At 42.4% G+C, this 26,853-nt stretch overlaps 1 protein-coding gene across 1 annotated transcript in view; it reads left to right on the plus strand.

Annotated features, from left to right (window-relative positions):
- rims2a (regulating synaptic membrane exocytosis 2a) overlaps window positions 1–26,853 on the plus strand; it is a 139,122-nt gene that overhangs the window by 88,114 nt on the left and 24,155 nt on the right. The window contains exons 18-24 of the mRNA XM_039619950.1: window positions 751–819; window positions 3,093–3,231; window positions 8,450–8,635; window positions 9,988–10,094; window positions 18,631–18,731; window positions 21,992–22,158; window positions 22,725–22,952. Coding sequence (XP_039475884.1) covers window positions 751–819; window positions 3,093–3,231; window positions 8,450–8,635; window positions 9,988–10,094; window positions 18,631–18,731; window positions 21,992–22,158; window positions 22,725–22,952 — 997 coding nt within the window. The remainder of the gene's footprint in view (window positions 1–750; window positions 820–3,092; window positions 3,232–8,449; window positions 8,636–9,987; window positions 10,095–18,630; window positions 18,732–21,991; window positions 22,159–22,724; window positions 22,953–26,853) is intronic.

Here is a 26,853-nt window from a genome sequence, read left to right on the forward strand (position 1 = left end):
TAATATTTGATTATCTGCATGCATGAAATATGAAATACTCTTTATATAGGATATTTTTGACCCATGTCTTACTATTATTAGAGTCTTTGGCCCTCATACCTCCTAACAAGCTTAAGAGGACTGCGCTGCAGTCCGTTATGCCGTACGGCTTCACTCCGCTGCTTCTTTCAGCCACGGGAGGCTGGCTTGCTCCCCCACCAGGACGATTTTCTGGGTGTTGGTGTTAGCGTGAAGTGAAAGAGCTGACAGCTGTAAAAAGTTTTCAGCCAACTGAGATGAGAGGTTGGGAGCGGCACTGCCAGAGTGCAGCACTTGTCATTTCTGAAAAAGCACACGTGTCCAGTTGATTTAAGTTGAATGAACGGTGAAGGCGGTGGGGAAGCGTTGGGTGGGGAGTGGGGGTGATAAGGCTACGGGGGAAGGATGAGGAAAGAGCTACACTGCCCTATCACTTCTCCCCGTCTCCACCTTCACGTGTGCACTGAATGATTGACTGCGCCATTTCAAAGTGCCACAGCTCAGATGAAGAAGGATCGGCTGCTCTTGTTGGGACAGAGCGGCGAAATGCTGCATTATTTGTTTTAGTTGGAGGGCTCACTTTGACCAGTGAACATTACAGTCAGAGCAGGGGTGACTTATTATTTGAAAAACAAAAAAGCATCTAAATAAATGAAAAAGGGAATGAAAACGACCTCTTTCTCTCTCTCTCCCCTCTGTCTCCTCTTTCCTGCTTCTTTCTTTCTCTCAAAGGATCCCAAAGGATAAGTGACAGTGAGATCTCAGACTATGATTGTGAAGACGGCGTTGGGGTAATAACAGGTAATAAACAGTTCAAGGCCATATTAAGAAGGCCATCGTTGTGTGGCGTAAGTGAATCGAATCCACTCCATTTCACCAGAGCTGCATTACGATTCTTAATAATGTACTTAGCTAACCTCACTCACGTCGCCACCGGAAAGATGCTTACACACGTCATCACATCTCGCAGTATCGGGCTAAAATCCTGCAGCCCATCAGCAAACAGCAGAAGCAGCACAGTGAGGGAGCAGAGGGCTTTTTTGTCTGCCTCTGCACTGCTAGTTGCTGTTCTTGCTAAGGCTTCAGCAGCACGCCCACGCTGCATCAGAAAAGCAGAGGCAGAGCTGCTACCAGCCAGAGAGAATAAGACAGGGGAAGGGGAAAAAAAGACTGAGAAGTGCTTGAAATTTGCTCACATGAAATAATAAGTAGGAAGAAAAATTATGCTGAAAAAGACAGCGAGGGCTTAAAAAAAAGGCTTCCTTTAAATTTTAAGCACAAGGTTGCATTTGAGGGCAACATGTGCCTGTCTTTTTATAATTGTTAGTTCTCCTCTTTCACAAAAAGACCACGGGACATGCTATATATATATATCTATATTTTTTTTTTTTGCAATTAAGCTTGATGGAAACAGCTACCTGCACTGTTTGCAGGACGTTTCACATCACTCACCATGCAGAAGAAGCGAGTGGAATAATGTGAGAAAACAAACAGGAGAATACACAGTTTCTGTAGCAAACTGCGTGTCACACACACACACACACACACACACACACACACACACACACACACACACACACACACACACAGACATTCAGACCGGCCTGCCGATGATACCGCAGCTGAGGGAAATCCTCCTCCAGCCTCTTTAAAATTCTCATCAGCCCCTCACTGCCTCTCACAATGCCAGACACCCCCACCCCCTCACTTCATCCACAGTGAAGGGAATACCCCTTCACTCAGCCCTGGTTGGTGCCTCCCGTTTGCTCAGGCTCCACTGCATCTCATCCTGCGGTTTTTGCCGTAATCTGCTTCCACAGTTCAAATGGGGAAGAAAACATTTCATTTTTGTTTTACAGAACATACAGTACACACAGTACAGCAGTGCACACTAGTAGCTACTGTAGAAGACAAATGGGCCTTACAACTGAACACCTTTAAGACTTTTTCCATCTGTGCAACATGTTTCATGTTGCTTTAACCCTCTGCTCTTTTGCCTCTTTCTGCACCGTTGCAGCCAGTTCCTATTAAAACCTATTAATTGTCAACAAAGAATCTCCTCTTTGCATCTGCAACATGTCAGGAGGAAGAATAGATTTAATTTGGCTCTGCATGGAAGTTGATTGCTGCGCTGCAGGAAGCTCACTAGTGGAGCATCTTTTAAGAAATGACAAATGTTTTCCTTTGAAAATGTAATTTACATCATAATGGAGTGAAGACATTGTGGATTGTGGTCATTTTTTTCAAATGTTTGTAGCTTGTATTTGTTTATATCAATAAACAAATGGTGGACTTGCAGAATATGACAATTTACTCTATGGGTCATTTAGCCTGACACGTTTAAAGAAATCTATTTTATTCTATCTACGACACACAAAAGAAAATCTTATGCGATTAACATGCGACTCCTTTAAAGTGAAGGTCAACATTTCTTTCATACCTTTCCATCTTTTCCAACTTTGGAATCAGGCTTTTCTTTAACTCATTTTAAATCTTCTATACACTCTATTGAATATCAATCAACATTAATAGTGCTAAGCACTGACCTTAACCGTGGCTCCTAGCCATGTCTGATTATCGGTTAATGAACTCTTTCAAGTTCAATGGACTAATCAGTCTACCAGTGAAAATTCATTATAATGTTTCAGATTCTTTTGAAAGGCTATTTTCATGTTTAATGCACAGTGTTAACACAGCAGATGACTTACACTTTTATGGAAACCCACTCCTCATTTTTTGTACGATAAAGACTCAGCATATCAAAATGAGTCCTTCACCTGTGCGGAATGGCTTTTAGCTTTACAAAGTTTGAAACAAGATTTGCCTTTTTCCTCTTAGTTATTACAGACGGTGGTCAAACTAAGTCTGCAAAAGCAGCATTCATTATTGTTCATTAACCATATTTAGTTATTTAAATAACTCAAGTATAAAAGGAATCTGCACTCAAGTAAAAAGCATACAAGTAGCATCTCTGGTGTCGTGAGGGAATAAAGGAACCGCTGAAATAACGCCGTACCCTCTCTCTCCTGCTCTCTCCACCCCCTGCTTCTCTTTATTCATTGTTGTTTTCGCAGACTACCGGCCAAATGGCAGAGACTTCCAGAGCTCCACGTTGTCGGTCCCCGAGCAGGTCATGTCTTCTAACCACTGCTCTCGGTCAGCTGATATAAACAGGGTGCGGTCGCGCTCTCCCAGCGTTCCCCCACCCTCCAGGTAACCAGTTGCTCAATGCACCAAAGGCCCGACATGTATACTTTTTGGTAGGTCTTTTGTACATCGTAGTGTTGTGCTTCCATGCTTTGGAATCCACAAAAAAATAGGTTCACTAGTTCAGCTGAAACGCATGCTGTTTCAGGTTACTTTCAAATTCGCCACCTGTTTTGGTTGTAGCACCAAATGTTGCTATATTTACTTTAAAATAGCACCTCACCCCTCTGTAGTGTGCAGCATCTCTCCTGGTTCCTCTCATGGCCTCTGTTAAACATGAGGCCATGTGCCTCTTGGACAGCAGGGGGCAGTATGTAGCATACATAAGGGGTGATCGGTCCACTTCTGTCACACAGCAGAAGTCTGGACCAAGCATTTGACCTTAGGCCTTCTCAGTACAGCTCCTCTGCTAGAGTGGAGCACCACAGTTTGTCTGATGACAACTGAACACCTGACAGGTGCACACACACACACACTTCAGCTCACACTTGTGTGCAGCACATACATCTACTTATTTAAGCATGCATGTGTAAATGCTGACCAGCACAGTGAGCTGTTTATGTAGGTATACGCCACAGCACAACACCTTTTGCCTTAAACTCTTCTTCTTTGTCCGCACTTTCATCTTTAATGTGATGTAGTGGGGGGTTTTTTGTGTTGTTTTTTATTCGGGGTCCTCCTGATACATAGTGTGGATTCTCCCCTACTTAAAACTTGTGTCCTCAATCATCATCTACTCCTTATTTCCAAATAAGAAAGTGAAAATTAACGAGCGCAGGAAATATCCGATTAAAATGATCATTCATAGAGTTAAAAATAGCGTGTCACAAGTTAAAGTTCCACATGAGCACCAGCCTCGGATGAGACTACACTCCTGAAAGACAAGTGCACAAGTTTGAATTGAGAGACTGAAGTTCTGCAGGAAACATTGGGAGCCAAAGAAATGTTGCCAGTGCTGAGCACATTATACAGGATTTGCATGTACTGTATTTCACTATCTTTATGGAAGAGGTGGTCGAGGGGAAGTGGTCAGTTATCCTCCATCAGCACTTATTTTCTGTGAGCTTTGGAAAATGTTGCTCCAAGAGTCCAATTGCGGCCTTGGCACCGCCTGGTCGCAGCTATTCCCACCCCCAGCCCACCCCGCCCCCTTTCCAATTAACTTTATTTGATACTTCTGAAGCTGGAGCTAAATCAGTGTCAGATGCAGAAAATGCACTTATCTAAATTGTCTGGGACGGTGCTCGGTTGAGTGTATTTCAGCTGCTTCAATTAACAGCTTGCAGTTATTTATTGAAAACAGTTGAAAATGTCACAGAGAATTTGGCATTCTCCCAGATATCCTATAATATTGTAAAAAATGGCTTTCATAGCTTTCTGTGAGCCTTGCTGGTTTATTTTTTTTAACACTTAATGTTTTCTGACTTCCTTGGGAAATGATGTATGTAAAAAAAAATGTGTAGTTATTAAATGGTCTAAAGTAGTTTAATAGTCCAGCAGAGGGGACCGATTTAGGGGTTTGGACTGTGCTGTTCTCTTCCGGCGTCTTCTGTGTACCACTTTTATCTGTCTGTGCACTAGAGCCGAGGAAGTCGTCTCCTCGCCGTGCGATTTCTCGGCTTTCTCTCACCTCTCATCTTCCTCGCCAGTTTTTCCACCCTGAATCGCGTACATTAACCTCTCTCCTGTGAGCTTTCTCTCTTTTACAACCCCCCCTCGGTTTCCTCCCCCTTCCGGCTGTCCGCCTGTATGATCTTTGTCTCCGATCTGCTGTCTTTCTCTCCTTTCCTCCTTCTCTTCTGTCTCTTCACCATCTCAGATCCATCTCTGTCTTCTCTCCTCCTTCCATGTGGTTGCAGCCATTTTCTCACCCTACCTCGAACCAGACATACTCAGCCTATTGATGACCCTCAGAAGGACCCCAGGTAGATTTTTACCAGAGCATGCATGAAGCCCCTCCTTTGCCACTCCAGTTGCCAACCAGCCAAACCCCCTCCCCAACCACGCACCAACCCACAAGCCTATTTTTAAAAAAATATATTTTATTTGTTGGGTTGTTTTTTGAGGAAAGCTTCCATTAGGGTGTTGAAGATATAGCACTGACACCGTGGCATGCTTTAAAAAGCCACATGGGTTTGTGGATTTGAGGTGTAAATCACTTCAGCTGACCTGTTCAATGTCAGTGCCGTGAGTGCTTTGTGTGTATGTGTATCAGTATACATTTCTTCTGCCAAAGATTAAATATATACAGAACTCTTTACTTTCCCGTGGTGCATCGTGTTGATTGGATAATAGCCATACATTTCATCCAGTATCAGCATTGCTCTCTCTCACCATCTCATTATCATATAAGCATTTAAATCTTCTAGAATAAATCATGTGCATAAATGCAGGCTTTGGAGAAGTTCAGTCTGTCTCTTGTCTTTTGACTAAAAGAGCGCCTGTTGGCCATACTGTTAAATAGATAAGTGTTTTGTGGTTGTGAAGTTTTGTCCAGCAGAGGTGGTTTCCCCTGCAGTCGTGTGGGTACATTCAGCGCATCAGTGTACTTTGTATAGGCATTCAGTTTTGAGATCTGAATTCCAGCTTCTTTGTCATGTTGCCTCCCCCATGTGGTGAAACAAAATTAAAAAATCGAGCGCTGACCAGTTGTGATATTTTCTCGGCAGCCGCAACCATCGTGTGTATCCGATCTGCCGCGAGGAAGCAGTCAGGTTACTGCGTTCCACTAGGATGACCCGTGCCTATTCAGAGGGCGCCTACTCCTCCGACTATGACTACGAGAGGTACTGACACACGCTGCTGCGCCCGCCGTCTTGTGGTCTCCTGAAGTTGTTCTTCGTCCGTCTTTAATTTATCCGTGATCGTAAAGGTGATGACGGAAAATGATATCCTCCCTGATATCGGTTTTTGTTAAGGAGTCATCACGGCTCTGAGGTTGTGTGGCTGTACAGTTATGTTACACAACTGCCTCTGTACGATGAGGCTCAGAGCTATTTGTGTTGCTGATGTCGGCTGTGTAAGTGCTGGCTCGCACTTAACTGTTTCTTTGGTGATGTCATTGTGTACCCGTGCGCATTATGCAAACAGCCAAATGTTGATCAGTGGTGTTTGTTATTATTGATGTTGTCTTTTTTTTTCTTTTTTTTAATTTAACATGCTATTGACAGCTGCACTTACAGTCATCCATAGAGTGGCCCTTTGACTTCTTCTATATGGTCTGAATGGATGGCTGGGCTGTTTCAAGCACCTATAGAAAGGCCTGCTTACACCCATCAAATCCCGACCCACACTGGTGCACCATGCTTCAGTCTTTTGCCTGCTGCCATCTGGCTTCCAGTCAGGAATAACGTGACGTTTGTGCTACTTCTCTCCTCTCCAGGAGGAAAAAAAACTGATGAGTCTTCTGAACTCAGCCCAAGAGCCCGACTGACTTTATAAAACTGTCACAAAGTTTCCCTAAGGCCTGGCTTGGCGCGACTTCAGGCTCAGCCTATAACCTAGATACCCATTAACAAGAGCTGTCCATCTATTTCTCGGTGCCTTTCCTTTTGTCTGAACTGACAGAGAAAGGAAAGTAGCCGATAGAGGACTACAGTAGATTTCCCTCCACTCTTCATATAGATAGTTTGTTTCTGTCTGCAGTCAGGCATAGTAAGACCTGAAAAGAAACGAGGGCACAATACAGACACAAAAGCCACTTGGATGAGAAAAAAAAGAGTTTAGCAACAAAGAGCATTAGTGGAGTTGGAGCCTTTTGCCAGATGTTTCAGTTTTGGGTGATTTGCCTGCAGAAAAGGTTTTTCATGGTTCTGTAGTTTAAGTGCAACCCTCCAGAGTGCACTTAAAGCAGGACAAAGCCTGTACAGTATGCAGCATGTAGGAATTAACACAGCAACTTTCCCGAGCTGAGAAAACAAACATTCCTGCGAGAATCTAGTGAGCAGAGCAGTTTGTGTGTTACAGTTGTGTCGACTGAATTACACATAATGTGATGCTTGAACAGACGTAACCTCACATCACTCAAAGATTCTTGGCCGTAGCAACGTAATGAGAACGGGACCCGGTGATGATGAGAGTAAATGACTGTTGTATAGATTGTGTAAGGTCACTGACTGATGAGCCTTTATCAGGACATCTCCTCTACTGGACAATATTTCATACTGAAGAAGACTACAGACACTAAATGGCAATAACAAAATGGACTGATCTAATGAAATTATTTATAAAGTATTTGTTATCGTTAGAACCCAGTTTGACTGAAGACGTTCCCACATATCTATAGTGTTTTCTTGCATTTCTTGCATTTTAGCAAACAGTGTGTGCAGCGGTTCATTTCAATACTTTTTTGTTCTGTATGAAAGTACGAAAACTATAAAATATTATTACTCACGGTGTATGAATTGAAACTGGTAACATACATACAAATGTTACCAAACAGCATGCTCTAAAATCCCCTCTGCTTCTCAAGACTGAGGTGCCTTTTTCGCTTCACTGTTTTTAATATGTGAATTTATTTCTTGATCAATGAATTTCTGTGCGAATTTTTTTTTTCCTCTCTGTACCTCGTCAGTAATTTTCCCAGCTGAGAAACCTCACCTGTTGTTTTTCCCCTACAGCTCTTCAGATCATCTGAATCTGCCTTCATTGTCACTGTGCCAAAAGTTCTTTTGCCTGGGCATTTTGCAGAATATAACAGACAAAACAATCCAAGTGCAGTCACTTTTCCCTCACACTCCCACTTTGGCTCAAACAGAATGCTCACCTATCACCTACAGAGAGACAGCACATAGTCCTTGTTCATTGCACACGTCCTGAGAGCTTCACAGTTCAGTCACTGGTTCCACCAAGGACTGCAAAGCACACAGGAGCCACCTAGCACGGTCCATGTTGTCCGCTCTTTAAATAAAGTAAATTAGCCTCACGTGGAGAGTCATAAACAATAATGTGTGTTTTAAGAGTTTAGGAAACATCTCATTTTGTCTTTATCTCTAGGTAGTTTTGCTCACTACCTGCAAATCAGGCACACTTGACATAACACCCAATTAGCTTCTGACAAGTATCTATGCTATTGGTAGTAAATTGATTATACCAATTAAAAATACAGGATTCCACATGATCCTTTGGAGTTTTGAGGGTGCAGAAAATGTCTTTGCCCTCCTTACTGTCCGTGCCCTGCTGGAGACACACTGAGTGCCTGCCTGTCTCTCAACAACCTCTGTAGGAGCCACGGAGCCATGGATAGACACGAGTATCACAGCAGGTCCCGCTCTGCAGACCAGCGGCCCACTATAGAGCGCCCCACGTCCCGCTCGCGCTCCACTGAACGCCCCCACGACTCTTCGCTCATGAGGTCCATGCCTTCTCTGCCATCTGGGAGGTCCGCCCCCCCCTCACCTGCCTTGACGAGGTGTGACCCAGATCAGAGATCAGAGCCAGCCAACGTGGCATAGAAGCAGACAGTACTTTTAGTTGTACACTCATTTCCCAGAAGCATAGCTACGCTGGAGGGAGAAATCATTTCAACAGAAAATTTAAACATTAATAAGTAGTTCAAGATTTGTTTGGGTTTTTTTTTTTTGTTTTTTTCTTAATAAACCTTACTCTCGAAAAGCACATTTGAAACATCAAGGCTAATATTCTGCTTTTAACAAGGGATGTGCAACATGTACCAAGGTTTTACAACTTAGGGTTCGTGTAGACAGCCTAGCAAAAAGTGCTGTACTCTCACACTGAGCTTTAAATCAACCTGTAAGAATATTTCTGCCTCCAGAGATGCTCTACCTCTTCTAAATGTTTGTACAGCTAAAACCTTTACAGGCTTAAAGCCGTACAGCTGTCCCATGAGCTCCCACCCACCCCGAGCCTGACTAACTCCCAGAATGAACCAAAAATACCACATCACACTCACCTACCTCCCACCCTCCTAATACCCCGCTTCCCCGCCTCACCTCACCTCAGCTCACCTCACTCCACCGACCTCCACCTGTCACACGCCACTTTCTGTTTTGTCTCCAAAAGCACCAGTGGATGTGCTGTATTTTCTTTACACATATCCCGGGCACGATGACCCTGACACCGTAGATAGCTTGCTGACTCCTTTTATTAAAAAGAAAAATTTTAATTTGGGACACACTGCTCATACGCTTGAGTGAGTATAGCAGTGATGGGCTGGCATTTTACTTTGATTTCATTACTAACATCAACTGATGCCGTTTGTCCTCGGATGGCATTCTGTTTTTACTTTTTTTGTCCTCTTCTTCTTTTGTTTTTGAGTTGGAAGCCTGCGGGGACAGTCTGAACGCATGGTCGCACTGGTCTGCTGTTTCTGCATTTCAACTCTTCTCTCCCGCAGCTTGATGAGTCGACTTTACATGCGATTCACTCCTGGCATCTTTTATTGCAGCTCAGCTCCCTACAGTCGATGTAGCCCTCCACTTCCATGCCATGTGCCAAAACATCACCACTGTGTGCATTGGTTTTATATTGGAGATAAAGTCAACAGCGAGTTTTCCATCACTGATTGATTTCTGCTGTGTCTGGCAGTGACTAAATTTCATGTGACCTTACATATATTGTAAATAATTGAATGACCCCAGCTAACTACATTAAATCACGTATTGGCTCTCCATTAAAGAACATAGTTTTACTTTTCATGTTGCTCGTCTCCGATCAAATGTACGCTTTTCTCTTCTTTGCAACACCTACATCGAGCTCCTACTTTATGTCTCATGCTATTGTCTGCTACTTTTTGTCATATAGGGCACATCCGCGTAGTGGATCCGTCCAGACCAGTCCCACAAGTACCCCTATGTCCAGTAGACGAGGTCGGCAACTCCCACAGCTTCCACCCACAGGCAAAGACAGAAGTAAGTCACTTTAAATGACACGGTTGCTCTCTACCTAACTGAATTTATTTTGAGCATTCATATATTCAGTATTTTAAAGAGATAAAGTTACTATTTTATGACCCGAACGTGTGGGTCATAAGAGGAGCTTTTTGGTTTTGGTGTCACTGACCAAAGGGATAATTATTATTTGCTGGTGGAACGCTTCGGTAGAAGCTGTAGATCAAAAGTCTCAAAAGTACGAGGATTTTTCATGCTTTATGTTTCGTGGGTTTTCACTTTGGCCTTCCATCCATTAACATCTCTGCTCGGTTCCTTTTCCATTCCTCTCTCAGAAGATGGAGACGAAGGAACAGAGCCTTGTGAAGGTCTGTACCTGAATGTTCGGGTTTCGTCTTTCGGCCTGGGAATTGCTGCTTGAGCTGCACCTCCCTCTGAAAGCCAAAACCCTGTCTGCAACAGGGCGGGTAGCTCGGTTCAGTGGAGGCTAAACTTGATCTGTGCATACTGAATCCTCCTCCTCCAACCCCCCCGTTGCAGTTGTGTTTAAACGTGCAGTTAAAATGTCCTGTGCCATCGTGGTGCCTTGATCCTACTGATCGTACCAGTGTTGTGTTGATTTGTAGCCTTGCTGTTCTTTTGCTTTGAGTTACACACCAGATATTGTTACTCACTGTCTGCAAATAATTTGGTTTTTGGAACATTTGGACTGCTGAGATACGTCACCGAAGCAAATATGATGCTATTCTGTGCTAAACTCCACAATTTCCATAATTACAGGAAAATCTGAATTTGTTCACATTGTACAGAGACATGTGAAGTCCTTAGTGTTACTCAGCACTCCTCTGGCAAGTTGTTGCGTGTTGTTGTAATGAACTGTGATATGAAGCAGTGTGATGAAGGCAATGATTGTTTTCACATGTGTCTTTACATTGGATGCTGTAAAAGGGTTGTTCCAAGCTTTGTGGGGAATGACTGAGATGAATCTAGAGAGAAGAAGCTCGTGCAGTTCTGGTGAACTTGTCAAAGTATTCACACAACCCTTTTATCACTGTCAGAGTCCACAAGGGCCTTTCCCTGTCTTCTGTACAGCTGCCAGCCAGCCCCGCTCTCTCCCCTTTGCTCTGTCTCTCTCGCTCTCTCTCAGTCCCACTCTTATTTTGTATCTTTGCCATCTTTTTATCACTCAAAAGCTCTCTCTGTGTCTGGACCTCTCCATTGCTCCTTTGTGTCACCTTTATTTGTTCTTCCTCTTCATACCTGCCCCCAACCTCGCTTACTCCTGTTTTTTTTTTCTTTTTTCTTTGACAGGCACTCTGCCTTTTCACATCTCTCACCTTTCTCTCACTCTCTCCTTCTTTTGCTCTTTGTATTTTAGTCTATTTCTTATAGGACAGCGGCACTGCACGGGCAGAGGGGAGGCATTGATCCGACCCTGCGCGGTGGTTCCCACAGAGCTGTGTGACACTTGCGCGTGCGCTTTTGTGTGCGTGTGGACCTTCCTACACTGGATCCATATTATTGTATTATTCCAGGGAGAAGCTGGAATATTGATATAAGCCTAGTTGGCAGATACATTAACTGTCCTGTATGTGTGTATCTGTTGATTTGTGGCAACAGGGGAAGAGCCGGGGGCGCCTGAACCCCAAAACGATCATCCAGGTGTGTTTATCACTGAGAACACAGTCTACTGAAGCAGCGGGTTTTTACTCTTGTGTCATGGCAAATCTTTAAAAATGAAACACCGCGGATGCGAGCCTCTGTGTTTTGAGTGTGTGGAGTTTGCTTTTTGCTCCAGAGTGCTGTACAGTACACGCTGTTGTATAGTACATTCAAACCCAGGCTTGAATGAGCGGCAAGAGTGTTGGCAGAAACTGGAGTTCCCCACGGTTTCTACTTCCTACCTTCCCATCTGTTTACGTGGCACGCTTCTGTCCTTTAACTGTGTGGTGCTGTTACTCAACACTGTCACAGCTACAGCGCTGACTGGCACAGTGGATATTCATGTAAGGTCTCTAAAAGGAAACTGTATTTTTAAACAGGGTGAATTAATGATATCTTTGGATGGCAAGATGGTTGTATGTTGAGTTGTCAATATAACTGTACAACTGCATGTTATAAAACAATGTTTTCTGATAATCACACACTGAGCAGAATAATAAGCCCGTAGCTCATGGCATTTCTATGCAATAACTCTTTCTGTGCACATCAGATCTTGTGGTATATGTGTGTGTGTGCGTGCGTGTGTGCAGACTTGTGTGGGCATGTGTGCATCTGCGTCTGGGCCCAAGTGGAATGAGCTGTGATATTGCAGTGACGTACAGTGTAAAGTTTCAGTGCTGCACCATTTCATGAACCTCCATCTGTCTCCCCACTAGCAGCAGGCAGTGAGGAAAAACCCCAAGGCCCACCGGTAAATGGGAGGAAAGGCAAGTCTTCCGAGCAGTGTGATGGTTTGATTTTGCTGTGTGGGCTCTCTTGGTCCTTCTGTGACATTCGTTAACAGCAGCTGTGGTCCTTGATGATGAGCTGCTCTGAGTAGCGCCAAAGTGTTTTATTCGCCCAAGTTTCATCTCTCATCCAAAAAGCATGGTTCGTTCCTTCTTTGCGTGATCAAACTAGAGACTTGTGTGTAGTGTAACTGATGTTAATGCATACAGAGTGCTGTGACTGGAAGTTTGGTTGGTCTGCCCTTCTCTGCCTCCAGCGTGGCCTCAGAGCTCTAATCTGCCCTCTTCTTTAATACTAATTAATTCTGCTCAGCTCCACCTCACAAAGACAGAGCTCTCCATTTCCATTGTGAAATTGCCAATCATTTCAATTAGACATGGATTATTGCGCTCTTGCGCACACAGTCTTTTCATGCACTCCATTAAGACTGGCAGTCTCTTACAAACATAACTCGTGCGTAGTGCAAAGAAAATTGTCCTTTTTTTGCCAAAAACAGTAATAAAAATGGCGTAATGGAGTAAAGGTGAATAAAGACATTTTTAGGATAGTGTTCCACATAAACAGCATTTCCTGCTGCCTGTGCATTACACTTTGCTGCAGTACTGCAGAGTGTAATGATGGTTTTTTTAATTTTTTTTATTTGAGAGGCTGTTACCTCTGTTGGCCAGCAGATGGAGCAAAGTTCATAATGTTTGATAAGGAGCTGTCCTTGATTTCAGTGCTGAAGTAGCAAAGACGCCTTTTTCTCATCTGTTTGTTTGTTTTAATTTATGCTTGCAGCAGCTTTCTATTATTGGTACAGAGCATAATACACAAAATGCTCATTGTGCAATGTATCAATAGGTGAAGACAGAAAGTATTTTATAGAGAAGAATAAATGAAAAATTTGCGCAGGAAGGAGATCTCCTAATGGTGTCAAAATCAGTGTGTGTGTGTATATCTATGTGTATGTCTTGCTTTAGAGGTGACATGGGAGGACCAGCAGCGAGGGCTGAATGGCTCTCTGTCTGATGGTGGGACACAACCTTACCCTTCACTCACTGACACAGGTCGGTCGGTCTGATAGGGTACAAGTCTTTTTTACTCTCTCTCATATGAGTACATGAACAGTAATCAACGTATCTAACCAGACAAGTGCCTGGCCAAAAAGAGAAAAGGCCTCTTCACGCTTGTCTGATCAGCCCTGTACACAGCATGATGATTTCTACATACAAGCCTTTTAAAAAAGATTTAAAATTTGTCTTTTGAAATTCAACAAATATGTCTAAAGGTCTGTGTATCAATTTTAACTGACTGAATATTTCGGGAACATTTCAAAGCTAAACTAAACCAGCTCAAAAACAGTCATTGCTTTACTAGTCATTTGTCGTATAGTATTTACTTCAGTTTGCAAGTTTAGCGAAGCTTGTAGCAAAAAAATATTGTGAAATAAGCTTTCTTTAGTTTTTTTTTACTGCATAATAATAGTATCCACTATAGCTGTTTATTGCTCATGGACTCACTGAAAGTATTCTAACAAAATACTGTTTCTGTGAAGACTTGCTGACTTTGTCCTTGTGTGGACTCTTTATCAACTGGATTCTACCCTCATATATATCCTCATACATATATATATATACATACATGTATATATGTATATATATATATATATATATATATATATATATATATATATATATATATATATATATATATATATATACATATATATATATACATGTGTGTATATATATATGTATACATATACACCTTTGATTTAACGGGAGATGTCTTTGTCAGCCTCTGGATGGCATCCTTCTATTTTTCAGTCTCTTCTTGCTTGGTGTGGTATTGCAGTGCATCATGTTAGCTTGTTATGCCGCTTGCTGATACGTTTTGACAACAGAAGCAGATTTACGATTGTGGCTTTAAAATAAAACATTAAACATCTGCTGTTCTGAGCTAAAAACCCAGTAGCTCTCTCAGTGCGTCTGCAGGATGCAGAGACGCATGTCTTCAAAGCCTCTGCTTCCCACAGTCTGAGGCCAATCTGTGATGAACCCACAGCTAGCCTGGTGTTCAGTCAGTCTCTCACTTTCTCACTCCATCTCTTTCTTATTTTTTAACCTCTGTCTCTTTTTAAAATCACCAGCTCACGTTTCTTCTCATTGCCTCTGTTGATCTCCACCTCCCTTTTTCTCCCTGCCCTCACATCTTTGTTCTCATTTCTCTCCAACTCTGCATATTTTCTGTGTGTTTCCTGGAATGACTGACGAAGCTAAACCACACTGCTATTACTTTCATGAAAGCTAGCTAGACAGATGCCTCACATTGTCTTTTAATTCATGTGACACTTCATTATTCAAGCTAAGTGAGTGCTAATTGAGCTAAATGCAAATTCTCTGTGTGTATGTGTGTGTGTGTGGGAAGGTGGGGTGTGTGGGGTAGGACAATGTAGGCTCTCCTGGTCGTTACTGTTGATTTGTCAGGTTCAGCCCCTGGGATAGAGATCAGACGGGAGAGCTGGAGAGCAGAACAGGAGGAAAAAAAGGGGTCAGCATGACTGTAAGAGAGAAGGTCGGTAACAAACCCGACCCCGATGTTAAACCTGTGAACTGAGGTCGGGTCAGTCAATGAGCAGCTGTCTCGACACGGGATCAAAACATGTGTGAAAGTGTCTTGGTAGCCGCAGAGGAAACGGAAGCACACTTCATCTCTGGAGTTAAACAGAATATTTTGGGGGGCCCGAGCGGAAGAAAGGAAGAACATGAATAATACAGAGACGAGTGAAATATGCGTATGAATACAATGTGAATCTATTGGAATCAACAGAGATGCCTGGCAGCAGGCAGTCGGATGTTGCTGTTGCGTGACTTTTCAGAGAGATCTTGTGGCTGATGCTCGTGTGTGTGTGTGCGCCCGCCTAAGCGTGTACTTGCGTGTATGCCTCTCGCACACTACCCAGGTGATGTCTCTGTTTTTTGTCAGTTTGAACGTTCTCTTGGTGAAACTGTGCGAGGTAGCCGTCTCTCTTTTGTGTGCTCGCTGCTCTGTGCTTTCAGTTTTTCTTTTTTTTTCCTGTTTTTTTTTCTTTCTTTTTTTTCATGTTACTTTTCCAGGCTGTCTCCCCACAGTTGCCCCATGCAGGTTCAAGTGACATCCACTTCTCCTTATATACCTCCACCCCCTCCCCTCTCTCCTCCTCTTCCTCCTTTCCTCACCTGCCTGCAGAGAGGTCTCAAGTTTCTATCTGGTTTGGTACATTAACATCTCTTTCCTGTTTCAGCTCCTTTTTTCCCCTTTAAAGCACAGAACCTTTCCCCTTCTCTCTCTCTCTGACTTCTAATAACTAAACTCTTGGCCTCTCTACCTCAGCCTCCCCCGGCCTCGCACCCTTTTTGCCCTATTTTGACTTCTCACTGTGCCCATGGTGGAGTTTGTGTGTTCTTGGTGTACTCTATGATTTTGTTTGTGTGTTCTGTGCTTGTTGTTTTTGTCATTGTCGTGTTGTATTGTTGTGTCGTGTCCCCCTCCCTCCCCTCCGACTCCTTCCCGTCTACTCTGACCCTCCAAACCCGAGACCTTTGGTGATGGCGTCGCCCTCCCAGCCATCCTTCCTCTCCTCCTTCGCCCTCCCCCTTACCCTTCGTGCATCCTCTCACATCCATCTTCCTCTCCTCTGTCTGTGTCTGTCCATTGTGTGATGTGATCCCAGAAGACACGGACTCACCAAGTTGGACGAACTCAGGTCTGTCCCTTCTTCTTCTGCACCTTCCTTCTTTTCTGTCTCAGCTCCCTCTTCTCCTTCCTCTGCTGTAATTCTCTCTGTACGTCTTCCTGGCTTGCCCTCCCCCTCCCCAAACCCGCCTCCCCTCATCTCAGTCGTCTTTTATTTTCCCGTTTGGCTTGCCCCCAATTTCTTGCGGCGTTGCTCTCTTCGTTGCTGTGTAGGTGATGCTTCTGGCTTCCATACCATTTCTGCTGCTTTATTTTTGCTGCAGACAGACTGTGTGGGCTTGTCATTCACTAAAGCATGATGACGATCACAGGTTTCTTTGCAGCACTGTCGATTTCTACCAAGATAAAAAATATGCGAGCATATGACAGCAGATTTATCCTTTTGATTACTCTCCTTGTGGTCATAGACTTGCTACTTTTTCCCTAAATTGATTTCTTTTTGGCCTATTTCAAGTGAAATTTGTTGATTCATGTGGTTTGAATGATTTAGAGTTCCTAAACGCTGCTAATGCAGTGCAGTCAAAAATATACACTTTAGTGAGTATGGTTTTCATGATCTTGTTCCACAGATTTGCTTTGAAATGAAACAATGATGGCTGCACACATTCACCTTAATGCACAGTCACCCAGTCACTTAAAATGTGGTCTCTTTGCAGTCCAAAATAAAAGGTACAACCTGTCAAGCAGCTAGCCTCTGAGGTCCTGGTCGTTCAGCTTTTTATGTCACCACACGAAGTTAAATGTTTTTATGCTAAGCTAAGCTAACTGCCTTGTTTCTCCAGCTTCAAGCATGAAAAAGCCATCAGTCTTCTAGGATCTAACACACTTTATTGTGATGAACTGTCCAATCGTGTCTGTCCAGTAAAAATGGGATAAACAGAGCATTATCATTCCCAACGCGTAACATACAGACGATTTGTCACGTCCCGAGGCGTCTCATAGTAATGAAAGGTAACCTTCCGCGTCCTTATGAGACGCTCCGGATTCTCCATTGAACCCAACAGAATGCCGCTCGCGGCGGTAAGACACGCTCCAGCCGTGTTACACCCTGACCATAACCATAACCTTAACAATATCAGATAGTGTTATCCAAAGTGATTCATGATCACGCCTCTAAACGCGTAACTTACTGGCGATTTGTCACATGTGTTGCTATGTTACAAGTTGGGATGAGAACGTGTTGGTATAAAAGAACATGAATTCCTACATTACTGAACTCAAAGTTGTTCAATTTTAACTTCAGATTGACCACGACCACTGAAACGAAGCGATCACAACAAACAACATAATACTTTCTGACTGCACTGGAATTTCAAAAGCAGCTTAGTTACAATCATTTAACAAAGTTAAATGAAATACAATTGGTTAACAAAATACTCCTGGAGAGATGCGAAATCACATGTAGTTTACTAACTGCGTGATGCGTTAACTCCTTTCGCTTCACTCATGCAGTCATTCATTTGCTCTGAGCTTGTATTCCTTTTTTTTACTCTTTTTTTTTTTGCTTTTTCTTTTCTCTTTGTGTGCGTGAAGGCACGTGAGCATGGCGCCTGTACGTGTGCATTCATCTTCACTCTGTCACTGCTGTCATATGACACAAAAGTAGAGACAAAGAGTAAGCAGGAAAAAGGAAATGCAGGAAAAAGCAGGAAAGTCACCATGTGGTGGAGAACATTTTTGCAGGAAAGAAACAGTCACTGTAGAAACTGTTTGTAGCATAATTTGTCATTTTTAGGTTTGTAAAATATACACAGTTCCTATTCTTATTGGTATTTGCACTTCCACAGAGGCCTGTGCATGGTTGCGAATGTAAGAATCACATTTGCAGAGCTTAAACTGAAATTGGGAGGTAATAAGATGGGTCAACTGGATGATTTTAAGCTTTTAAAAAAGGACTAAAATGCCTGTCGGTTTTAATCGAGAGGGATGCTTTGGCCAATTAATGTGATCGTTTAGGGATTTGAATTTGTTGTCTAATCATTTCCATTCATCTAGAGTTTTTTGCAAAATGTGTCACTATTATTGTTAGAGTTAGTGCCGTAGTAGTACTGGAGTAATTTGGCTTAGCATTCAAATGTGTTTTACTGAGGTCAGATTGAAGTATTTGAATATTAGTGACTGACTAAAAAGCAACATTTTGTTCAGAATTTTCTGTGTGGGACTTACTGAGTTCAAAAATTAGTGTATTATTCTATGCAGCATATGTTTACGGGTTTGTGTTTGTTAAAAAACAGCCAACCATTCAGCTTTTCCCATTAGATCTGTCCTGTCATAGCTCATGGCTCATAGCTCAACAGAAGCCTGTCTCACCATAACAGTGTGCCCCTCCATGAGGCTCTCCTCACAGTCCACCAGCTCCCAGCTGACTCGCATCTGTCTCTGTGCTCAGGTATGGACATGGAGGAGAGGACCAGACAGATGAAACTAAAGATGAACAAGTACAAGCAGGGAGCTGGTTCTGACTCGAGACTGGAGCAGGACTACCACAAGGTAACGAAAACACGCCCAGGTCTGCTTAATTTATGCTTCAACGCTCCAGAAAACGACGTTCCTACACAAACACTGTTCACATGGTTCCAAAGTGCATGCTCACTGATGTTTGCATCATACACAGATATGTTCACAAAAACATATCAAAACAAAGTGCAGCTGGTAAAGACTGGAAAACACAGAGCTGGATACAGCTGTTCTTCTAATCAGCTCATCTGAGTCACAGATATATATTATACGTGTCTTTATTTACTGCTTTGACTTTAAAAAGCGACATGCTTCCACAGCGCCACAGGATACATTTTATTAATCCTTGCCAACAGTTTCTCAGCAGTGTCCATTGTTAACCCAGGAAAAGTAAATGGAAAGATATGATATCTCTAAATCATTGCACACAAATCTAAAACAACAACAAACAAAATAATCTAAAGCCACCGAGAGTTATCTCTATGTGGGAAACTACATTTTTCTCCTGTCATTTAGCCCAAACAATTTAAAACATCACTTTGTAATTTCAAGGAATTGTGTGTAAAGTCCACTGTTTACTACTCCTGAACATGTTTAGAGAGCTCGGGCAGAGCCTGCTGTCTCACTGCAGTCTGGTCTGAGACCTAGCAGATGAAGCCCCTCTGTCTGCTTTCCTTTTAAGACAGTGCTATGAAAACTATGGCATTTGGAGTCTATAAAAAGCTGCTGAAATTATTCCCCAGTCCTTGTATGTTGAGCAATATCTTCCCATTGACAAAAACAATGCTATCGCTAATAAAGGCAGTTACTGTAACACTCCGTCCAAATTTAGTTACAGTAAACAGCCAACCAAAACATAATAAGATATTATATACACATCCACGTTCACAAATGTGCTTGGACTAAGTCTGTGCCAAGATCATCCCAGCCCAGTTCAGCTTCCAGGAAAGCCTGTGTATAAAGTTAGTTGAGCAGAATCCGACTTTGTGAGCCAATTGACTGTCACTGGATTAAACAGTATATGGTAACTGTCTTCCTGCCACTTATGGTTAAGTACTCATGCAAAACTGTGTATGTGTGAATCAGAATATTATTCATTAAATTTTTTAGTAAAATGTACATGAAGCATTAAGAGTACAATTACATGGGATCACAAGTCTTCAAAAATGGAAAACAAACACATTACCTGATTGAAATTTGGCTGATCGCCTCTTTAAGATCATCTTCTTGTGCCACTTTTGACTGTTTTCAGCATGGATGCAGTTTTTAGATCGCACTCTACAAGTCCTCATGCTTGTGTGTCTGCGATGCATTCTGGATCTCATCCAGTTAATCAGAAGGATGATACCTCAAGTTGATTTTAATCTTTGGAAAGTGGATCAAGTCATTGACAGTCCCTGTGGGACAAGTTCCCAGAGCACAACCCTGATTTTGCTCCACCCAGTCTTCCACTGAAAACTGCTCGTTTTTAGTTAGACATTCAGCTTCTTCACCAGTGACAATCATACCCTAAAAAATTAGCAGTAAAATTGCACATCACATAGTGTAAGCATTAAGAAGCGGACATACAGGGAATGACTTTATTATATGCAAATTCGTTTAACATTACTCGCCACTGAAGTAAGTTATAAACCATCTTATTACTTAATCCCCATAGCCCTGCTTTGTATGAGGGCCTTAGCCTGTATGTAAACAATTGACAAGACATGACAAGAATCTTTGTTTTATGAAGCCCCGTTTTGAAGCCTGGAGAATAGCGTTTTAGTCGTTGCCATCTGGGTGTTTCAGAGCCAGGAGTGACCATATTTGGAAGAAACTTTGGAGTCCTAAGTTGTCAGCTAATGCTAACAAGCTTGGTTAGCAAGGTACATCACACAGACATAAACACCTGTTATGAGCAATTCTATGTAACACACAAAAAAGCCTTCCAGTATTACTAGCCAGACTAGACTAGACTTTGTAATATTTCCAATGTTTGCGAGCTTAAGTGCCTGCAAATATCTTTCAAAACAATGTCCAAAAAATGTAGTTGCTGCCGAATATTCCATCTTTGGCCTTTGGCACTGTGTGCACTGTGATTGACCAACAGGTCCTTGTGAACTTCATCACAAGTTTAATCCGTCACAAATGTGCTCATTATTTCTTTATCTGCATTGTTAATCAAACACAGTAACGCAAGAGCAGACAGAGCTTGACATCTTCAATTTAAAAACTCATAGAGGAGCTAAAATAATGTTGATGTTGAAGATTGTCGACGCCCGGCCTGGACCAATGTTAGGTTTATTTCTGTGAAATGGGCATTTTAACATAGGAGCTTGCTTGTGTGACAGCTTCAAGGGGCCATTGAAGCTGTCTGCAGTTTTGTCACTTGGGCAACAGTTTTGTTTTTTGGCCTTAGTTCGGTTTTAGTTGGTGGGCCCTGATTTAAAAAATGTAGTTTTTAGAATTAATTTTAGTTGTTACTCTAACACATGCATCATGTTTGTTTATAAAGAGTGTGAGTAACCATGCAAGTGTTAGACAAGGCCCTTGCAAAAAAAAAAAAACCTGACTGGGAGAATGTAGTAACAAGTGCTTTAGGTGCTCAGTTAGATTAGAAAAGCACAATATAAGTAACAGTCCATTTACCATCTAATATAAGATAAGATAAGATAAGATAACCTTTATTAGTCCCACGCGTGGGGAATTTGTTTTGTTACAGCAGTGGACAGTGCAAAGTTACATAGAAAAATTAGAGGAACAAAAACACTGGAATAAGATATTAATAAGATACTGTACACAATAGAATAGAATAATATATCCATGCTAGATAGATTCAAAGCATAAATTAGCTCAAATGTAAAAAGTCAGTTAAAATACCAGCATCACTATCAATAAGACAAACCTGTGAAAACCTGCAGCACACACACGTGATGGATGTTGATCAGAAGATGAATGAAACTAAGACGCGCTTTCGTGTGCCATTCCAGCCTTTTGTACCCAAAAATGAAAGTCATGGTGAAATTGTAGCCATCATTTATATAGTGTGCATATTTTTTCTTTTTTCTTTACATTCAGCAGCTTATTTCTGAAACACTGCTCGTCTTGATCAAATAGTTTTCCCTTACAAGGCAAAGAAGTCATGTTAGCTACATTTGAAATCTCTACCCTTTTGTAACTTGTTGAAGTTTTCATTGGGACCATTTTAGCAACAACATTTTGTACTTGTTAAAATTGTTGACTGCTCAAAAAAACCCAAACTTGTGATATCTGATGTCACCATACTTTATGTCTTATTTTTGCCCTCTTTGCAGCGTTCAGGCAGAGATCCACGGGGCTCCGACAACTTGTCAGCCAAGTCGTCGGACAGTGATGTAAGCGACGTGTCCGCTGTGTCGAGAACCAGTAGTGCCTCTCGGTTCAGCAGCACGAGCTACATGTCTGTCCAGTCAGAAAGGCCGCAAGGAAACCGCAAGATCCGGTAGGCTGATGCAAACTTTGTGCCGCTCTTTAAATTACCATCAAGCTGGAATGGACAAACCCCGCCCCCCTCAGCTGTGAACCCCATATTCATTACCATGTCCAGACGTTTTCAGATTTGAAACTGTTTGTACATGGTTAAACTCGAGGAGAAAATGCCCCTCCTGTAGCGCTGCGTGTCATTTTCTCCCTGTGATGAGTTCAAGTTTGGCTCCATTTTAGAGAATCTGGAGCCAAGTGGTTGAACTCTGTTCCTTCACGCTGTGGGGGAAGTTTGTCCATATCTGGCAGTAGTCACTGAAACATTAAACATATTTCTACTCTTTGGGTGTCGTCTCATATCAAAGCAAAAACAAACTCCTCTGCATGGTGCTTTGCTTTAAGTCTACGTTAGTTCTTCTGTGATTTAGAATCAATCTGCTTTTGATCATGGCTGCGTTGCATCTCTGTGTTCGTCTTTCTCTCTTTTGTTGTTGACATTGTTCACGCTTTGTTTGTTTTTTTCTGTTTTTTTGTTTCTTTTGGCTTTGCATGTGCTGCTCTTTGTGCCTCTGTTTCCATCTTCAGCCAGTTGCGATCGAGGAGCCATTCTCGGGAGGGGGATGAGCAGTTAGGAGAAGTGAGGGAGGAAGAGGAGGCAGGAGAAAAAGGCAGAGGGGCTAGTAAAGAAGGGAGGGTGCAGAGAGAGGGGAAGAGGTCGGAGGGAAAGGTAGACGCAGGCGAAGAGCATCAGAAGGATTTGGTGGAGAAAGAAGAGGACTTGCACCAAAGGAGTATCTCAGAGACTGACCTCAGGTAACACATGTGTAGCAGCTTCAAACTGTAGACTAACAATGATGAAGAAAACTACTAACAGTAGTATAGATCCCACTGTAGATCCCAATGGACGACTGTCTTTTGCACATTTATATGAGGACGTGCAAGACAGAGTGTGGTGACTACCCTCCTCTCTTTACCTTGATGATGGTGTAACTGTGGCCCTGTTGACCTTTAACAATACTAAGGTAGAGTAGCATTAATATTTTACACTGCTTAAAAAAGATAAAGGAACACTTTTTAATCAGAGCATCAAGTCAGTTCAACTTGTGGGTTGGTGTTAAACTTTTTCTTTGATGGTAATGACATTATCAACAGGTGCATTAGAGGGGCAACAATCAAAAACAGGAATGGTTTTCCAGGTAGAGACCACTGACATTTTTCCCTCCTCATCTTTTCTGACTGTTTTTTCAATAGTTTTGCATTTGGCTAGGGTCAGTGTCACTACTGGTAGCATGAGGCGGTACCTGGACCCTACGGAGGTTGCACAGGTAGTCCATCTCCTCTAGGATGGCAGATCATGTGTGACTTGGCATAAGGATTTTTGTTTCTCCCAGCACAGTCTCAAGAGCATGGAGGAGATTCCAGGAGACAGCCACTTACTCTAGGAGAGCTGGACAGGGCCGTAGAAGGTCCTCATCCCGTTTTGGTCCTCTTTTGTACACGTAGGAACAGGATGTGTGCTGCTAGATCTACAAAATGACCTCCAGGAGGCCGCTGGTGTGAATGTCTCTGACCAAACAATCAGAAACAGACATCATGGGGGTGACCCCAGGGCCCGACGTCCTCAAGTGACCCGTGTGCTCACTGTCCAGCACTGTAGCCTGATTGGCATTTGCCATAGAATACCAGAATCAGCAGCTCCACCTCTGGTGCCCTGTGCTTTTCAGAGATGAGGTTCATTCTGAGCCCATGTGACAGAGGTGGAAGGGTAACATCATTCAGCATGGCCAGTTTGGTGGTGGGTCCTTGATGGTCTGGGGAGGCATAATCCATGGACGGACTCACAGGCCTCACACACCCTGACGGCCGTTAGGTATCAGGATGCAGTTCTTAGACACATTGTCAGAACTTACACTGGTGCAGTGGGTCCTCCTGATGCACAACAATGCCCGGCCTCATGTAATTAGAGTAAGCACACTATTCCTGGAGGATGAAGAAATTGATACTACTGACTGGCCTCCACGCTCAACTGACCTAAATCCAACAGAACAGCTCTGGGACATTATGTTTTACTCAGTCCACGCTGCCAAGTTGCACCTCAGACTGTCGACGAGCTGAGTAAAACTTGTCCAGATTTGGGGGGGAGATCTCCCAGGACAGCAGTGGTCATCTCAATAAGCGCGTGCCCCAGTGTTGTCAGTCATGCACACAAGCATGTCTAAGCCATACAAACTACTGAGAACCATTTTGATTTGCTGCCATGAAATGTCAGTAAAATGGGCTAACCTGCTACATCAATTTTTCACTTTGACTTTTGAGGTGTCTTTGATTTTAGCCTTCTGTAGGTTGATCATTTTTATTTCCATCAAGCAATGTGACATCCTTTCATTCCTGACATATTACCGAGTCCATATCAGTACAGATATCCAACGTAATTTTTTCCCCATTGAGATCGAATGTATTTTTAAAGTGTTCCTTTTAACGTTTTTGAGCAGTGTATAACTGCAATAACATGAAAACAGTTGGTGTCCATGCAGCCTGTTCACACATCAGATAATGTGAACTTTACAGTTACTATCTATAGAATAGCTCACCCTCCTTTAACCTGAATTTATAGTACTGCACTTAATCAGTGCCTGCAATGCTCTGACACCACAAGGAAAACTGAGCTCTTCATGTTTCATGCTTTTAAACAACAGTTACTTTTACCGACATGTAGGAAGTAGAGAAGATCTCCGAACCAATGAAAAAGAGCAATGAAAACAAGAAAAACTGCATGTTTACTATGGAAAAATACTATTAGGATTATGAGTGTGCTAGATACAATTACAGCCTGTTGCTTTATGTTTCATATAGGTATCAGCCTTTTGCTAATCAAAATTTATGAGACATGTATGAGAAAGTGAGCACCAGGTTATGGCGCAGCATTACCACAAGGTGTACTGCAAGACCCTCTTAAACATCACTTTTTGATTTGCTAAGAAGTTCGACAAAGTGCCTCCCTGTATTAAACATATAACTGTATATACAGGTGGTAATAATAATAATAGTCATATTCACACAAAGTGTACATAGAGATATACAGTAAATATAAAGTTGAAGACTTATTTAAATCAGAGGTGAACTGTTGATATTTTACTACACATCATAAAAGCTGTTGTTTTTCTGTGTGGACATTCATGTCTCAATGTTTAGGGAGCTTTGGCTTATTGCCTTGGCATATTAGAAGCTTGGCTTCTAATATGTTAAGACTATATTTAACATGACACTATTTCCTGGTAAACCACAAGAGACTGTGGTTTCATTTTTGCACTGTGCTGGACTAGCAGGTCTGAAAATTGTGTCAAGAGCAAATTCAAGAGCAAAATTTATTTGGAAGGCCAACAGAAAGAAGCTTAGCTTGCACTCCTGATAAGATGTCTTTACTATCAAATCACATTCACAGCAGGATCCAAGCAAGTGCTTCTCACCAACATTAGTTCTGCCCCTCGGTCTTAACAGAAAACACATTAAGATAAAAGCTACACCCTCTCACGCGTGATTAACTCTACACTAGTGTGCACCGTCTGATTGAGAAGGTGCACTCTGCACATGCGCGTAGGAGGCCGAATGCACATGCAGAAACAGGAGCAGATCCACTGAAGTGCAAGTAAATTGTACTTACACAGTGGATCGTGGATTATACAGTGCAAACAGAAGATTAGGAAGTCCTAACGCTTTGCCCACTCATCCATTGGTTTGCTCTGAAGCTGCTGTGTATATTGCTTTATTGTGTGTGCTGTGTTGTGTTGAGATGCTGCATCAATGTTTTATCAGTCCGTGTTCTTCACTTGCTCCCCTGCAGTCATGTTTTGCATGTGCAACTTGTCGACTCAAACCTCCTCCTTGTCTCCAGCTACTCCTCGATATTTCCCTGTTTTTATGTGTCACATCACAAACCTCATACTGATGACCACGGGGTAATCACTTTCAGTGAGATCACCGGAAACGTACAAATGTGATTGGAAAAAAGCCGACTTGAGCACACGCGTCCCAGAGATTTGATTTAAGCTACAATGCTGCAGTTGCAACGTGTTTCATCTTGACTGAAAGTGAGCTCATTTGGTCCTACTTTAAAAATGCTGACAACTCTCATCTCTGTGATCAACCCTTGTTCCTTCATGACAGCTACAGTATAAATTGATATTCCACCTAGTTGTGAGTAATGCAATATTCTGCTTTTTGAGAGGAAAAGAGACACGCAGATTAAAAAAAATCAAACACTCTGCATCATTTTATTCATTCAGGTTTGCTCACTGATTTTTGCAGCTGCACACAATAGAAAAAACAAAATTGCTGCATGTTAATAAACTTAGGATCTGTGAGATAGAGTATGTCACATAAAGATAATATTAACATGCTATGTAGACTAGCTCAAAGGTTTGGTGTAAATGGTGGTTTAGTAAGGTATTAACAAAATAATCATTGCAAACAATATTTTTCCAAACAAAATCCAGCTGTGCAACGTGGTTATTAAGTAGCAGTGATTATTAAGATCTGTTGTAATTATTCGGGTTTTATTAAAGTTGTTTATTAAGATTTAAAAGCAGTTGTGGAGAAGAGCCATCTGGTTGTTAAGTGATGATGTATGAACTACTTTCTTTCATAGGGCTCTATACAGTCGGGCAGTTTTGGCAACCACAGAAGTCATGTACTGCAGACCATTTGAAAAACTGCA

The sequence above is a fragment of the Oreochromis aureus genome, linkage group 11, assembly GCF_013358895.1.
Source record: "Oreochromis aureus strain Israel breed Guangdong linkage group 11, ZZ_aureus, whole genome shotgun sequence".
Taxonomy (NCBI): domain Eukaryota; kingdom Metazoa; phylum Chordata; class Actinopteri; order Cichliformes; family Cichlidae; genus Oreochromis; species Oreochromis aureus.